The sequence below is a fragment of the Xenopus laevis genome, chromosome 5L (assembly GCF_017654675.1).
Source record: "Xenopus laevis strain J_2021 chromosome 5L, Xenopus_laevis_v10.1, whole genome shotgun sequence".
NCBI classification, from domain to species: Eukaryota; Metazoa; Chordata; class Amphibia; order Anura; family Pipidae; genus Xenopus; species Xenopus laevis.
Window position 1 is genome coordinate 116,891,369 of NC_054379.1, and position 18,586 is coordinate 116,909,954.

The 18,586-nt window shown below is 36.7% G+C and overlaps 1 protein-coding gene across 1 annotated transcript in view; it reads right to left on the bottom strand.

Annotated features, from left to right (window-relative positions):
- The window catches only part of naaladl2.L (N-acetylated alpha-linked acidic dipeptidase-like 2 L homeolog), a 338,033-nt gene that overhangs the window by 5,902 nt on the left and 313,545 nt on the right, over window positions 1–18,586 (bottom strand). The window contains exons 13-14 of the mRNA XM_018263683.2: window positions 12,452–12,545; window positions 1,822–2,017 (exon numbers count right to left, since the gene is read on the bottom strand). Coding sequence (XP_018119172.1) covers window positions 1,822–2,017; window positions 12,452–12,545 — 290 coding nt within the window. The remainder of the gene's footprint in view (window positions 1–1,821; window positions 2,018–12,451; window positions 12,546–18,586) is intronic.

Here is an 18,586-nt window from a genome sequence, read left to right on the forward strand (position 1 = left end):
CATGGCTATGGAGCTCCTTATATAAATTTTCTCATTATGAGTTTAAGTTAGGAAATCAAAATATTTTCCTGTACATTGTTCAAGGAATACCTTTTGTAAATAAATTATTGACGCTGCCTTCATTCAGCAGTGCTAAATTCATTAGGAGAGGTGGGCATCTCCCCTCCTGCCCCCTACATATGCTTTAATTTTTTATATACCTTAGTGCTCTTAAATGTCTGTCCAGAGTCTAAAGGTGGCAATACATGGGCTGAAAAAAGCTGCCGACAAACCGAGTCGGCAGCTTATTGGTCCGTGTATAGGACCCTCCGACAGGCTTCCCCGAACGATATCTGGCAGAAAGTCAGCCAGATGCCGATCGGACGGGACTAAGAATCCTGTCGGATTGTGGCCGCATCTGTTCGTTGATGCAGTCCCGTGATCCAACCGCCCGTTACCCATCAATAGGATCAGCCCAATATTGCCCACCTCAAGGTGGGCATATCGAGGAGAGATCTGCTCATTTGGCGACATCGCCAAACGAGCGGATCTCTCCGTGTATGGCCACCTTAAGTAATGACCCCTAATTTTTTTTTCATCTACACTTACATTTACAAATGTACTACTATTAACAGGATGACCTTTTCTTAGTACCTTTTCCATTGGTTCTTTTCCATATTTTTTTATGTTCTTATCGTTTTGAATAATATATTTATAATTCTAGATTCTATAAGTTAAATATAATATATTTTACAATATATTGAAGCAAAATAAAGCAAGCACATTTCAAGCAAAATTAATTATTTGTGCAGTATATTTATATATTTAAAATATGTATAGCAACGCTACGTCAGACTTTATCCTTGCTTAGGTATCACATATTGTTATATCACATTGTTACATCTCATTTGTGGAGTTCCATTTACAAAACAAGGGACAGAGGAAGAGTGAAATTAGGGACAAATTGTATTCACCACCATATCAACATGATACAATTTAACAATCAGCAAACAAAATAAATTGTATATAATCTGGAGTGTTTGTTAAAGGGGAACTATGGTGAAAATTAACATTTAATATATGCTTCATAATACTGAAATAAGAAACTTTCTAAATACATTCAATTAAAAATTCTGTATAATTTCTGAAATAATCACATTTATCTTCACTATTCCTCTCTCAGCATCTTTTTCTCTTTAATTCTTTATGCATTGACAGTTAAATATATCTTATTGGGGGGCTCCTTTTGCCTAGAAGATGTATTAGAGCTCACTGTATTAAAATCACCAGATATCATGTCTCTCTACATGCAGGATTTGTGCAAAAGGCAGTTATTTTATTAGATTTTGTATGTACTGGAATCAGTTATTTGAGTGAGCTCTAAAACATCTGGTAGGAAAGGAGCCCCTCCCCCTTATAAGATATAACTGTCAATGAATATCTGAAACAAAAACCCTGCAAGAACACAGAATGAAGAGAATTGATTGTATTTAGAAAGTTTCTTATTTCAGTACGACAAAGCTTATATTACATTTTTATTTTCAAGATAGTTCCCCTTTAAATCCAATTTAAAAGTAAATGAAGAGCAATAATTGTCTTCATATAATATGCATTGAGTCTGCTAAAGTCCTTATTACTAGACCTCACCATTGGTAATATGCCAATAAAATTGCAGCAATATCGAAAAGGTGAATTTGATGCAAAAAGAACCTGTTCCTCTGTTGTGCCATATTAATTAAGTGGACAGCAGTCATTGAACAGATTACTATTACTGTAGTCGAAGAATATGTAATTATCTATTTAATGAATTGCCAAACTCCAGTTGCAGAGAATTGTGTTTACCTGGAAAATCCAATTGGAGATTTCTGAATTAGGAAATTTTTTTCAAAATTTTGTAGAATGTCATTTAAAATCCTGACTCTGATTGGATCTCGCTCTTTGGGATCGTTAGCTGGACGCATTTCATTAGATTGGAACAGTTGTGCGGTTTCCCTCAGACTTCTAACCTTCTCCATCAGCATACGGGCAGTATCATCACCTGAATGAAATGAACATTGTTTAGAATTTAAAACATGATTTTCCATTTTATTCATCGTTTTATTAGAGGAAAGTTTCACTTTATCATAATTCTTCGTAGACATTCGCTCACACCTGAAAGACCTGATTTACACTTATTTTGTAACCAAAATACATAGCTGCTTCTCAGGAATTATGAGATGGAAGCATTTTTATGTGTTTTGAATTATACAGAACAGCATATCTAGTGATAAAATTGTTGAATTTACACCAATAACAAAATGGTAACATTGTAAAAGCGTTAAGGCTATAAATTATCTCACCATGCTGCTATATACGCAACTGCTTTATTTATTGAAGGAGATGTCTACCATTTTAATGAGGTGAGAAGTAGGATCTGCATATTAAAAAGTGTGCTTTGTTCTTAAACAATGAAGTATATATATAAAAGAAAAAGACGAAAAGCAAAAAGTAGCATTTAACAGCTTGCTTGACAGCCCTTAAAGTGGGCCCAGACAAATATTCAATTTAATGGAAAAGACCTCAGCGCTTCCAAGTAGTCTAGTGCAGACATTTGGTCTGAAATAACCTGTGTTTTAATGCCTTATTTGATATGAAATCAATGCCCCTGGAAGCTTATGTAATTCGTGTAATGTAGAGTGTTAAAGATTTCTTAGTTTGTCTCAAGGTGTTGGTGACAAATGAAAGGCTTTTAGTAATCAACTGTCTTAGATTATCTGCTAAATATCTACTGCATTAGTAAGGAACAACAGTTAATCATGCTTTAGACTTATCGGACTTCAATCATCACCAAAGGATAGAAGGTTATTCCACTGTATAGACAGTATATCCTCTTCATTGTATTTTATATATGAGTTTGTTATTTGGTTATTATTTTCTGTTATTACTGCCATTAGTGATGAGCGAATAAATTTGTCAGTAAATGGATTTCCATGTTTCGCCGCCCGCGAATGTTTTCGTGAAACTGTGTCTAAAATTCAGCAGCAAAAAATATGCGGCAACAAAAAAAATTGGCGTGCTTCAAAATTGATGCGCTCATAAAAATTGCCTCGCATCAAAATTATTCAGACGCCAATTGATTTTATTGCGTTTGACGAATGGGACAGATTTGCCACTAACTGTCATTGTTAAATTTCCATTTTCTTTTTTTTTTAGCAGATATCTCTTTCCTTTTTCATACTTATAAAACAAAATAAATCTAAAATAATGAAAAAAGTTGTGTATACTCATTTATATATTTATTTCATATTTTTGTACATTCAGACACAAGTTAGAGAGGAGCAAAAGACACAGGACACAACAAGGCCCCGTTTCTTTTATACAATGTGAGGTGTAGAACCTATCTGTTCCTGGGGAATAAGTGCTTTGTACATAGGAACTAGAGAGCATGCTTTTGCCCTTGGTTGATGTAAATAACCCCTTCAGTGCCGGGCCAAGTCGGCAGGGCACCCTAGGCAACCCTGCCGACTACGTGCCCCCCCACTGCTCACGCATGGGCAGAAGAGCAAAGCACTGAGGCAGCATGGGTGCGCATGTGTGGAAGAGCTCTAGTGCACTAGTACGCTTGCAGAAGAAATAGCTGACGCTGCTTCTGGACGCAACGGTCCAAACTAGGGAAAGCTGTCAGAAGAGGTATGTGCCTGGCATCCCTCTACCTCTGCGCCCCAGGCACATGCCTCTTCTGCCTACCTCTAGTTCTGGCCCTGGACCCCTTATGTGTTTGTAAACTACTTTAGAGCTGTGAAACATTCTTTCTTTGTTAAAAACACAGCATCCAAATGCTCATCCAAATGCTCGAGCCGTCGGCTACTAAAACCACTTGATAGTTCCCAAACTCTTGCGTGGTTTCTTCATTCAAATACCTCAGTTCCTGGTTATTTTTTTTTAAAAAAAAATAAACCTGAGAGCTTTTTGAGGGTTTAAGAACTCTTACTGTATATGGTTTTAGTTGTTGAATGCTTGAGCCCTAAGGCTTGAGCATCCTTAAATTGGCCCCTAAACATCAATGAGTATTCCCAGCCAAGTGATTTTACCAAATCTTCCCAGTACATAATAGAGGGTGATTTTAAGTATTTTCCCCTGATTGTTAACTAAGAACAATTGTCTAGTGGTTTATAAGGTTTAATTAAAGTTAACTTGTAGTAAGTTATAGAATGGCCATTTCTAAGCAACTTTTCATTTGGTCTAAATTTTTTTATATTTTTTTAATCGTTTGCCTTCTGCTTCTTTCTATGCTTAAAACAGGGCCACTGACCCAATTTAAAAATGCTATGTAAGGCTACACATTTATTGGTATTACTATTTTTAATTACTCATTTGTCTATTTTTGCCCTCTCCTATATATATATATTCCAGTCACTTATTCAAATCAACGTACATGTGCTAGGGTAATTTGGGCCCTAGCAACCAGATGCTGAAATTGTAAACTAGAGAGTTTCTGAATAAAAAGCTAAATAACTCAAATTTAGCAAATAATATCACAAATAATAAAACACGAAAACCAATCCCAAATCACCTCTACATCATACTAAAACTTAATTTAAAGGTGAACAATCCTTTTAATTCCATGCCACAGTAGAGGTTAATTTGCTGCTGCTACTTGACTGCCTGTGTATGGGAATATTAACACATGTTCTATCATATCCTTATTAAATCCTATTCAATGGTAAGAGTTGGGTAGTAGTAGCATGGGTGCAATGACTTTAGTTAGTCCCTAAACCATCACCAACTTGCATTAAATAATTGAATCTGTAGTGTGCATAAGAATGAAATGAGTGTGCAATCTCAATTTATCTATATTTTGGTTCAAAGGAAACACATTTTTATAATTCAATAATTTTTTCCCTTTTTCCTAATAGAACAAGCTAACAATATTTTTAACAGTCAAAACACATTTGTTGCATCTTTAAAATGACAGTTGCCATGATTGGCAAAGATTGTAATTACTCTGCAGTGAATAGAAGAGAATTGTCAACTGTCAATTAGGTTTAACCTTCATATTTCAAAAAGGCACTTAATAGTTTCCTAATGCTTCATAATTGTATCAAAAAGTGTCTGGTAATGTTTTTAACAAACAGTTATTTAGAATTTTTAGGACAATATATTCTAAATCTGGGGCTTTTAAGAGTTTGTAAGAGTAATTCTAAAGTTGTCGAATACATAAGAGCTTTTTGCATGTACAAAGAGAGCAAACGTTATTGCAAATTGGCTTGTGATTTAAGCATTTTCTTTTACATTATGACATGCTAATCACACTTTTTTTGGAGGATATACAGCATAGTGATATCACTTAGAAATATATAACCCCTCACAGAGCACAATTATTTCCAATAACTATTGCTCCATTTGTACGTTCATTTGTGTGAGAAATCACAGCAGGTTTGCAGTTTTTTGCATTACAAAATTCATATTTTATGGTCCTAGTTGCCCTGCTTTGCCAGCTTTTTTAATTTTATAATGATATATTCCCTCCGCAGTATTAGCTAATGGTACGAGGATAGAAGAATGTGAGAATTTGCAACTGGTTTATAGAATCAATTAGAAACAGTGAGCATTTTGCTCCCATAATGTTCTCTTGATTTATTTTCATATTTAGCATTTAGACATAAACCTGTAAACCAATTAATCCTCACCCTACATCAGTTCCTGCTGTTAGGAGGCATAGTTAAGTGATGCAGGAATGTGGGAAGGAGGTTCATAGGGTTATCATATTTTATCAGAAATATACTGATGAAACAGACTTTATTAATGAATTTGGTATACACAATGCACACTGCACACCATTCAATTTAACCAGCCAGAATGGTTTCGAATTACTTTTTAACCTGTGCTATTCTCACTGATGAAGCCAGATCCAGTTTGAGATTTGAAATGCTGCAGGTTAACATGACTGGCATTTGGACTTGAAAATAATAAAGGTAATTGAGGGGGGTGGATAGTAATTTTATCCTGATACTATTCACCTCCTGCAATAAGATTATGTGCATGAATAGCATGAATTTTGTAAGACTGCAGACATGGTGTTATAAATAAAAAGATTCTCTTTTGGATTTGTGGGTTCCTGCAGTACCCATCAACTTGTTTGTGTTTCTGTGGCTTTCTATGGATTTCCACTCCCCTAGCTGTCAGTCTGGAGCTGGTGGACCATGTATAGCCTATGCACTTTTTTGTACCTTAATATGTGTTCTCTGTGCCTCTCATGGGTTATAAATCTGCAGCAACCCCCAGTCAACATTGCAAAACCTATATAACAACTGCCTACCTCAATGTTATGCTTAGGCTGACATTAAATATAGCATAAAGCAACATAAAAAAAACTGGCAATTGCATAATTTGTTAACTGAGCTGCAAAAACACTTGTACCCTGTCATGCACTGCACTTCTAGTAAATGCATGGTTTGCTTCTGTTTAAAGGATAAGCAAACCTATAAAATAAATACATGTAAAATTGATGAGCGTGGTATTGGTATTCCAAGAACTGTTCTAATTTACATTTATTTTTTAAATTCAAGTTATTTTAGAAGTAGGAGGTTCTCTCCTGTGACTGCACGGGGGTTGATTGATACAGACACTACTACTGCTTGTGCTAGCTGACAGCCTGCTGTTATTTCCGATCATCGAGACACTGCAGATTCAGAACCAGCAGCAGGGCTGCTAAACTTTTGTCATGGTGGGAGATGCAGCTCCTCCTGGTAGCAGAGTTTGGGGCCGTCCTCTCTGTAGGTAGAGGCAGCCTAAAGGTAGATATAATGGCATAGTGCTGATCTCAAGTCTTCAGTGAGGAATTATAGAGCATATTAGCAATCTCTTATGGAATTCGGGCTTTGAATAGTGCCTTGGAGTGAAGCTGGCAAGGTCCTATTTATTTGCTAAAATGTGAATTAATACCGTGGCCATTTACCCCATTTCGGGCTCCTGCTGTTTCATTTAGGGATGTAACAATGGGGTTCAGTGGGATGGCTAAAAGCAAAGGGTCAATTGAGGAGTCCCCTTGTCATGGACGGAACATTTAAATAATTTATATAGTGTAAGTAAAGTTTATTTTGATCAACTAACATAATGGAAAAGGATTGAAATTATTTTTTAGAGTGACATGTCCCCTTTAAGGTAGTATTTAAAAATATCTACTATTGCAAAACTGCTTAAAACGAGAGTTTGTGGGGTCTCATTCTGTTAATGTAATTTGCCAGAGCCATGAATAAAACTTGTTTGAGGCTGGCATACTTTGCACTTATTTAGAGTAAAAACAAAAGACAAATTGTCAGGTTGTTTTGATCCTCCACTCTTTAATCATTTATTTCTTTTTAAGTGTAAGAATGCCAACTTGTGACAGCAAAGCTTCTTTCTTGCTAGAAAAGATATTTCATGCCATTAAATTCCATTATATAGAAAATGAAGAATTATAGAATGTAACAGTGGAAGGAACTACTTGTAAGAATGAAAAAGAAAGAAAACAGATCAATTTAAAGGCTGACAAATTGACTATAGTGTGAGTACAAGAAAAATGTCAGACCAACGACTCTTGTATAAATGGCCTGCTTGTTCTTTCATATTTGTCCTACAGTTCCACAGTTTAGGGCCTTTTATTTAAAGTGTCTAGTTTTATTTATAGTATTGCTACCTGCACTGCAGGAGAGGTTGTAGCCCCTTGATCCATCTAGTGATATTTGCTATAACTGAATAATGACTAGTATAAATTATCCACTATTTATCATAGAAAAAGATAAAATCTTTCTTTCCCCAAAATAATCTGTCCTTTATAACTAAATACACAGACCAAGGTCATCCTATATACTAACCGAAGGCCTATCTATGTCCCGAGTGGAGGGGAGGCAGATGCGCACGCAACTTCGGTTAGGATCTATGAGATGCGCGCGCAACTTCAGCCGAAAGACATAGATGCGGCCTTCGATTAGCAGATGTGCTGGAAGGTTAGGATCAGAACAGGTTAGGATCGGGGAGGCAGATGCGCTGGAAGGTTAGGATCTAGGGAGGCAGATGCGCTCACCGTCTCCTTCTGCCTCCCGCCGCCTCTTCTTTCCTGCTCACTCAGGCGGCGACCGCTGGAAGGTTAGGATCTAGGGAGGCAGATGCGCTCACCGTCACACTAGGGGAACCGGTTGCGTACCTGCACGAAAGTCTGTATAAGCGTCGGCCATCTTGCTACTCCTCTGCGACTTTGTCATCCGCCCACTGCCAAATCCGCCCACTAAAGTCTGTATAAGCGTCGGCCATCTTGCTACTCCTCTGCGCGTTTGTCATCCGCCCACTAAAGTCTGTATAAGCATCGGCCATCTTGCTACTCCTTTGCAAGTTTGTCTAATGGCGGCGCTAGCGTCACTCTAGGAGGGGAACCGGTTGCGTACCTGCACGAAAGTCTGTATACGCGGCGATTCGTTTTCTATTGTCGTCCGAAGTTGCCTCGCTGAGCGTTTCCGGGCGACAGTAGAAAAAGAATCGCCGCGTGTGAATTAGCGCAGCGATTTCGCCGCGATTTGCATTGACGCCAGCGCCAAAGTTAGCAAAGCTATTTCGGCTTAAAAAACGCAGCGACAACTCGCCCAGCGCAGAATCGCGGCGAAATCGCGCCGTGTGCCCCTACCCTAACACTAAGCAAGGTTTATGTAACGGTACACGGTTGGTTGTGAAGAGCATGAGACAAAATGTTATCAAGGCAGAAGTGCTTACAGGATCCCATAGCGGTGATACTGTTTTGATTCCCAGAATTGACCTTACCAGTTCTGACCAGGAATTACCTTTTAAACTTAAACGACGACAATTCCCCATTAAGGCTGCATTTGCCATGACAATCAACAAATCACAAGGACAAACATTGGATAAAGTCGGCATTTACCTATCTGAGCCTGTGTTTGGTCATGGTCAACTTTATGTTGCATTTTCAAGAGTGCAGCGTTCATCTGATGTTAAAGTCAAGATTTTAAGTACAGCTCACCAGGGAGAACTCATTCAAGGACAGGAGAACATTTTCACAAAAAATGTTGTTTATAAAGAAATTTTTCAGTAACACTTTACTACCAATAAACTCAAAATTTAAGAATTCTAATAGCAGATAGGTAATAACAAGCAATAGGCACAGATTCACTCTACATCCCCACAAATTAGCGTCGCCAGTTGCTGCCTGGGGATGCAGAGTGAATCAGCACCCATCGCATTTTGCTGCCTCACTGTTGTTACCATTCTTTCATTAACGATTCTTTAGAGAATCGGGGGTTTACTGGTTCATTTCTAAAACACAAAGCTTTTTGAGAGTTTGAGAGTGGTTAAATAAATCAAGTTCAACAAATTACTCAGCAGTAAATTATCCTTCCTTCCTGTGACTGTAAGTACAAGAGAGGGCTAGAGTGATCTGCTGCTATGAACTAGAGTAATAAATTTACAGTACACATAGTCACTTGTCAGACTGTGAAAAGTGCAGGCCACAAACTCCACAGGTCTCAAAGGACCTTCATATCAAAATACTTGCTGCTTCATTTACTTGTTTTAAAATGAGCATTGATTTCAAGTTTCTGTCTAACAAAATATAATATACAGTATATATTCTAATCTTCTGAACACTAGCCAAGGTCAGTTTCATCTTGTAAAGTTATATTTGTATTGTATTTAGTACCTGAAGATTACTATGACAGTCAGAGCAGTGATTAAAGGGATCCTGTCATTGGAAAACATGTTTTTTTCAAAACGCATCAGTTAATAGTGCTACTCCAGCAGAATTCTGCACTGAAATCCATTTCTCAAAAGAGATTTTTTTATATTCAGTTTTGAAATCTGACATGGGGCTAGACATTTTGTCAATTTCCCAGCTGCCCCCAGTCATGTGACTTGTGCCTGCACTTTAGGAGAGAAATGCTTTCTGGCAGGCTGCTGTTTTTCCTTCTCAATGTAACTGAATGTGTCTCAGTGAGACATGGGTTTTTACTATTGAGTGCTGTTCTTAGATCTACCAGTCAGCTGTTATCTTGTGTTAGGGAGCTGTTATCTGGTTACCTTCCCATTGTTCTTTTGTTTGACTGCTGGGGGGGGGGAAAGGGAGTGGGTGATATCACTCTAATTTGCAGTACAGCAGTAAAGAGTGATTGAAGTTTATCAGAGTACAAGTCACATGGGGGCAGCTGGGAAATTGACAATATGTCTAGCTCCATGTCAGATTTCAAAATTGAATATAAAAAAATCTGTTTGCTCTCTTGAGAAATGGATTTCAGTGCAGAATTCTGCTGGAAAAATTGTTTTTTTTCCCATGACAGTATCCCTTTAAGAAAGAGAAAAAGGGCACAACTAACAGCACAGTCATCCTCAAAGGCCCAAAGCACATTAAAACCAAAAATGGTCAAACTGATCAGGTGGATTTTTCAAGAAATCACTACTAATATATGGGGGAATGTATAAAAAGTAAAATCCAAAATGAACATGTATTCTTTAGCAGACACTTGAAAATTTTAAAGAAGATTATATGAAACTAATATAAAACATGGAAAGTAACTCACTTCAAACATTTATTATTATTATTATTATTATTTCTCTGTCTGCATACCTCATGTCAGCCACTTCCTCCTGAAGCATTTTGCGCCATTGGGTGCTTCATCAGAGGTGGTCATCCTCTCCTCACCTCTCATCCTACTCTGATGAAGCACCCAATTCAGCGAAACGGGTCAATAGAGAGTGGCTGACGAGGTATTCAGACAGAGGAAGGACATTGCCTTGTGGTATGTTATGATGCAATGTCTTATATTGAGAATCACATGTTTTGTTATTATTTAATGTGATGATATTGCACTAATGTTTGATGTGAGTTACTCTGCATGATTTATACTGATTGTTTGCTATATGCTATTGGATCCATTGCACAGTACTCACTTGTAGATGGCATATATCCCAAACTAAGGTTCTATTGATTCTGATTATGTGAGGTTTTTTTGTACTCATTGTACATCATAGTAAAATACAATTGCCATTTGAAAGCTTGTAGAATGAGGCATGCAGGTTTTGCCTTGGCTTAACTTAACATCAATATACCCAGCTGGGTACATTAATTTTGATTTTCTTTTCCCAGTGTGAGATTAGAAGGGACCCTAAGAATCCTTCCTCAAGTGATCATTTTACTTTGGTGGAAAAATCTTCCCAAATGGAAAGCTAACAGGATATTTAGATTGTTTAGTGTAAGAGGGTGCAGCAGAACTCTCTACATTAGTGATCCCACGTCTGGGGAGGGGCAGATACACAGACAGGCAAGGGTTAGCAGTAGCAGAATAATAGCCAACACTAACCCTAAATAGCAATGATAATACAATTTGCTGGATAATACAATACCAGCGTGTCCATCTTATTCAAAAGTTTGCTCTTATATTTACCCTCATAATTCCTCTGTAAATACCTGGGCATATTGTCAAAATCCCTTTGTGCATCTATACATTCTCTGCTACATCTTTATCCTATGGCAACTCATGTTATTTTAGCCACCTCCACTCTCACAATATTCCTCTGCTGGACTCTACTCTGAGCTTTTTTTTTATTAATTTATTTTCTACAAACCCATTCCCAGTTAAGAGCTCATTATTTTCCAATTCCATTGGAACATGCTCTTTTTTTTCTCAAAAAAACAAAAAAAGCTTTTCTAAACGTAATCTATAGCTCGTGAGTACAGGTATAGGATCCCTTATCCGGAAACCCGATATCCAGAAAGCTCTGAATTATGGAATGGCCGTCTCCCATAGACTCCATTTTATCCAAATAATCCAAATTTTTAAAAATGATTTCCTTTTTCTCTGTAATAATAAAACAGTAGCTTGTACTTGATCCCAACTAAGATATAATTAATCCTTATTGGAAGCAAAACCAGCCTATTGGGTTTATTTAATGTTTAAATTAATTTCTAGTAGACTTAAGGCATGAAGACCCAAATTACGGAAAGACCCGTTATCCGGAAAACCCCAGGTCCTGAGCATTCTGGATAACAGTCCCATACCGGTACTACATTTTAACAATTTGTGACTGATTACTACTGTTTAAACAATATAACCATACTTTTGTATGCAAAGTGCTAAATAATTTGATGACATTATATAGATTAAACATACATTTAAAATATACATACATATTGTAATTCATTATAGGAAACTGTACAGATTTTTTCCCCAAATAATATCATCAAATAACAACAGTAAGATAATACATATTCACTGAACCCCTCTTTCTTTTTTGATTTATTATTGACCATTTGTAGAATATTTATATTTGTTCTCTGACTAGAAGGAAACGCTAAAAGAAATGATTAATTGGTCTGTGATAATTACTTTATGACTCACAGAAAAATATGTTCTTCCATTAGGTAGAAATAAGTGCAGTTCTACAGTATTCCAATGTGAGCATCTAGGTTTCAACAAAGAAAGCATAATAACTAATCATTTTCATTGAGGATTACCTTCAATGTTCTTTTGAATTTCTAATGCTACGTCCAGTGCATTAAAGGGTAATACTGGTTCACTTGCTACTTGTAGAATCATTTCTGATGTTAACTGAAATAGAAATACAAGGTACAATGTTTACTGAAATTTACTTCTAAATGCAATGAAAAGTAACAAAGCACACCAATATACATTGTACAAAGGCAAATGTTCATGAGTGTAAGTGTGTGATGAGTGACACAACAATAGATAGATAAAATGATTAGGGATGCACTGAATCCAGGATTCAGTTTGCGAATTGGTCAGGATTCGTTCCTTTTTCAGCAGGATTTGGATTTGGCTGAATCCTTGTGCCTGGCCAACTAAATCCGAATTCCAATTTGCATATGTAAATTTGGGTCGGGAAGGAAATCATGTGACTTTTCGTCACAAAACAAGGAAGTAAAAAAAATGTTTCCACTTTTTCCTTTTCCATCCCTAATTTGCATATGTAAATTAGGATTCGGTTCAGTATTCAGCAAAATCGTTTACAAAGAATTTGGGAATTTGGCTAAATCTCAAATAGTAGATCTGGTGCATCCCTAAAAATTATCTATGGATACATTCACAGTGAGACTTTCATTGTCCTTTAAGAGGAGGCAGGGTCACTGTTTGTTTTGACAACGTCTGAGAACCCAGCTAAATATTAGCTATGTCAATAAACACTTTTTTCACCATTTATAAGACCCGTGAGTGCAGATCTTCATCAGTTATGGAGCTCTTTCTTGTACTGACTCTACCCAGTCATTTTTTACTGAATTATACTTGAGTACCTACAGCTACTATATTCTAAATATATGACTATGTAGTGACCCATAGGTTTAGTAATTTCCCCTGGCTTTAAATATAAACACTATCTAATTTACATATTTCTATTTTTGGCACATTGGCTTATGTCCACTTCCTGCCACACTTTAATATAGTGTTTGGTTAGGGGTGGATAGTTCACTTTGATTTTCAGTTGCTGACCCAGCTGAATGTGTTCCAGGGAGCCTGGGAGCAACAAGGCCCCAGTAAACTTGTGAAGGGACCCCATGAACAAGGCTTAATCAGTGGCAGGTTAAATATTGTTATAGCATTTTCTAGGACAGTGAAATAGAGAGATTGGATAGAAAGAGCAGTCTGTGCTCCAACAAGGATTGATAGCAGGGATTAGCTCTCCCCTTAGCTCTGAAGGGACCACACTTTTGAAGAGGGATTCAGGCATATTCTTCTCTCCCAGTTCACTGTATGGGATCTGGACCACAAGGTCCATCTACACCTAGAGCTGTACCTTAAACTTTCCTAGCTGTCTACACATGGTGTTACCGCATGCTTTCTGGCATTTACCATCTTGTGATATATTGTCTCTGTAGATCTGTAAGTACCCTGTAGTTCACATCTTGGAAAATAAAAACGTATTCTGTTTTTTTGCTAAAGAGCCTCCTAGTGCCCATTTTTAATTTTAAGCACAGTAGTCTACGTGTGTTGCAGTTAAACTACACCTACCCTTCTTACTGTACCTTTCACATAGTAAAGGCCCATTCCTGTGTGTTAAAGTCCAGTGTTACCCATGCTCTACTATTTTTAGCTGGCCTATAATAGCCCAAAATAGCATTACAGTTTTTTTAGTTCCTGGGGTTCTTTTAGGAACCAGTTCACTCCTGTATTTACCTGGATTAGGCACTGAGCATTGGCTTCATTTTCATCCACTTTACTATAATGCCATAGTCATCTGCACCACAATGAATTGTAGCATTGATGGTACCCATCAAATAGCATACAAATATCACAGTACATATTGTTATTATTGTTATTATGAAAACAATAACATATACCATATCCCAATTTATGTACCACACAGAGATTCAAAACTTTGTTAGTAAACCCTCAGTTATTTATATATATATGAATACCTTTATCTCTGAGAATTCTTTTTGTACTAACTAAAATAAAGAATGTTTTTGGTAAACCTGGATCTTCAACCACTTTACTCACTCTATTAAAACAACATTTTTACTGCTGTTTAATTAGCTCACACTACCTTAAATTAAGTATCTTTCTTATTGAGCATTTAATTGGCATTCAGGACATTTCACTAAGCAACTTAATTAAACTACTAAAGTGAGATTAAAACAATGTTTTACAGCAAAAACCTCCAGATTTTGGTGAGTTGTGTTTATTCAGTAGAACTTGGTTACAAATCTACGGAAGAGCACTGGGGCCAGCAAAAAAAAAAAATTATGGTGAATTATGACTTTTAAAAGTCATAATTATGACTTTAAATCTCATAATTATGACTTTTAAACTCATAATTATGACTTTAAATCTCATAATTATGACTTTTAAACTCATAATTATGACTTTAAAAAGTCGAAATTATGACTTTTAATCTCATAATTATGACTTTAAAAAGTCGAAAATTATGACTTTTAATCTCATAATTATGACTTTAAAAGTCGAAATTATGACTTTTATTCTCATAATTATGACTTTTAAACTCATAATTATGACTTTAAAAAGTCGAAATTATGACTTTTAATCTCATAATTATGACTTTTAATCTCATAATTATGATTTTTAAACTCATAATTATGACTTTGAATCTCATAATTATGACTTTAAAACTCATAATTATGACTTTAAAAAGTCAAAATTATGACTTTTATTCTCATAATTATGACTTTTAAATCTCATAATTATGACTTTAAATCTCATAATTATGACTTTAAAAAGTCGAATTTTTGATTTTTAATCTCATAATTATGACCTTTAAACTCATAATTATGACTTTAAAAAGTCGAAATTATGACTTTAAATCTCATAATTATGACTTTTGCAGTCCTGCTTGCAGCCAAATGCCCTGCCTGTAATGTCCTGTGTAGATGAAAGCTCAGCTGCAAGCAGGACTGCAAAAGTCATAATTTCGACTTTTTAAAGTCATAATTATGAGAATAAAAGTCATAATAATGAGATTTAAAAGTCATAATTATGAGATTAAAAGTCATAATTTCGACTTTTTAAAGTCATAATTATGAGAATAAAAGTCATAATTATGAGATTAAAAGTCATAATTTTGACTTTTTAAAGTCATAATTATGAGAATAAAAATCATAATTATGAGATTAAAAGTCATAATTTCGACTTTTTAAAGTCATAATTATGAGAATAAAAGTCATAATTATGAGATTAAAAGTCATAATTTTGACTTTTTAAAGTCATAATTATGAGAATAAAAATCATAATTATGAGATTAAAAGTCATAATTTCGACTTTTTAAAGTCATAATTATGAGTTTAAAAGTCATAATTATGAGATTTAAAGTCATAATTATGAGATTTAAAAGTCATAAGTATGAGATTAAGTCATAATTTCGACTTTTTAAAGTCATAATTATGAGTTTAAAAGTCATAATTATGAGATTAAGTCATAATTTCGACTTTTTAAAGTCATAATTATGAGTTTAAAAGTCATAATTATGAGATTAAAAGTCATAATTTCGACTTTTTAAAGTCATAATTATGAGTTTAAAAGTCATAATTATGAGAATAAAAGTCATAATTTCGACTTTTTAAAGTCATAATTATGAGTTTAAAAGTCATAATTATGAGATTAAAAGTCATAATTTCGACTTTTTAAAGTAATAATTATGAGTTTAAAAGTCATAATTATGAGATTTAAAGTCATAATTATGACTTTTAAAAGTCGTAATTCACCATAATTTTTTTTTTTTGCTGGCCCCAGTGCTCTTCCGTACAAATCCATAAATTGTTTCTGCAAAGTTTGGGTTTTCAATAAAATGTATCTGCTATAGTGGGCCTGTGCCCATTATAATCCTATTATGTGACACAATTCTTGACATCTTTGTATAAAATAGAAAAATGGCAGTGTCATGTTGCACTATTATGGGACGAATGTTGCTTTAAAACTGCATTCAGTGATTAAATGATATCAGCACTATTTACTGCTTTCATGAAAAAATGTAGGAATGTACATTCAGTAACCTTATTCAAATAAAAGAAAATTGACTTTCTTACAGTATTGTTGCCTTTCTTATTCCTCGTGGATATTTGATCCTCTCCTAAAAATCTCAACTTTCTTTACCTGGGAATGATTTGTTTTATAGAGGATTCCCTTTTTGCAATACAGTTAAAAAAAACCTATACCCCTGGGGCGTGGCCAACGATGCTAAGATGAACAGACGCGTTTTGCTTTAGCTCTGTTCCCAGGGGGGACAAATCTACTTTTTTTGGGATATTCGGCGAGCATCCACAGCTGATTTTCTGCTATAAGGATTTTGAATCATGCCTAAGGGCGCACGGCCAAAGAAACAAGCTGCACCTAAGCGTTTTACACTTTCTACTGCCTCTACTTCTAAACGGACCGCCACTCCCAAGATGGCCGCCACGGAGGACTCCTCTCCTCTACACAGCTCCCTGCAATCGGAGCCCGACCTAGAGCAAGGAGAAGGTGAACCAGCAACAACAGAGGTTCTGCACTACTCTGGCGATGCCTCACTCATTAGCCGATTTAAACAAATGCTACAGGCGGAGCTGCGGGAAGTTGCGGACACCATTACTCAACGTGTGACGCAGGAGATTAAGGAATTGGGCGGCCGCGTCTGCGCCATTGAGGATAAAGTAGACGAACTGGTTGTGGAATCTACTGCTCATGCGACCGCAATATCTGACCTCCAACAGCATGTTAAAAGCCTGAATGACCGGATGGAGGATGCAGAAAATCGGTCCCGTAGGAACAACATACGGATTCGCGGCCTACCAGACTCCGTGGTGAATCTTCAGGAGGAAATCCCGTCGTTGCTTGCTGTCCTTGTCCCCGAAATTTCTCGGGACAAATTGCTTCTGGACAGAGTACATCGGGCGCTGGGCCCTAGACGAGACAGGGGACCTCCTAAGGACATAATTGCACGCCTGCATTATTACACCGCCAAGGAGGCAATTATGCAGGCCGCTAGGTCGGCCTCTCATTTGGATTACAATGGCTCTACATACACCCTGTTCTCTGATCTATCTGGCATCACGCTACAGCGACGAAGGGACATGAAGCCGGTGATTGAAATCCTCATGGCCAATCATCTCAAGTATAGATGGGGATTTCCCTTCCGAATGACATTCTCCTACAACAACAGATCCCACACCGCTTCATCGGTACCAGAGGGTATGGCTTTATTGGCACGACTTAAACTGACTACTACTCCGACTATCTCCCCGCGCTCCGTGTCCGAGCACCCCAATATCGAACAAGGCTCCGTGTCTCCACTTTGGCAGAAGCAACCTTAGTCGTAATGTATGATTGTTGTACCTTGTTGGCAATGAGTGTTATTATTGCTTGCCGTTCTCATGTTTGGGTGTGATTATATTGTCCCCCCTGGGGGAGCCCCCCCCCCCACATAGCCGATTACATGTCTCGGCTCACCCCTGCTTGCCAGGGTTTTCTAGTTAACAGTTCTTCTTTTGGAAGAAGTTTGTCTATTTTTGTTTTTTTGTATACTATTGTGTTTTTGGTACTCAACTCTCCTGCTATCCTGATGGTGTTATTGCTTTTGATTCTTGAACTCAGGCGTGGTGTCAGATTCGCAGCTACCTGCATTACATTATCATGGCTCTGATATGCGCTTCTCATAACGTCAAAGGGCTAAACTCCCCGCTCAAGCGGGCTAAGGCGTTCCGGCAGTACAATTCCATGCATATTGATGTGCTTTTTTTGCAGGAAACACATTTTTCCCAAACCTCTGAACCTAAGTTTTTTCATAGACATTACCCCAAAGTGTATACTGCCAATGCTACTAAAAAACATTGTGGGGTTGCTATCTGCTTGCATAAAAGGTTAAATGTTGATATTCAATCTATTTTTAAAGATAAAGATGGGAGATATCTTATCCTTACGGGTTTGTTAGATGATACGGTAATCACCCTAGCGGTAGTGTACGCCCCCAATGAACGACAGAAGCCTTTTTTCCATAAATTCTTTGCTACACTTGAGAAATATCAAAGAGGTCAGCTCATTTTAGGAGGTGATTTCAATGAGGTTGTGAACCCATCTATAGACAGACAAGGCCCCTCCCTTAATATGCGACTGCGTCACCCGCACTTTCTTTCGGCCCTACTGCACAA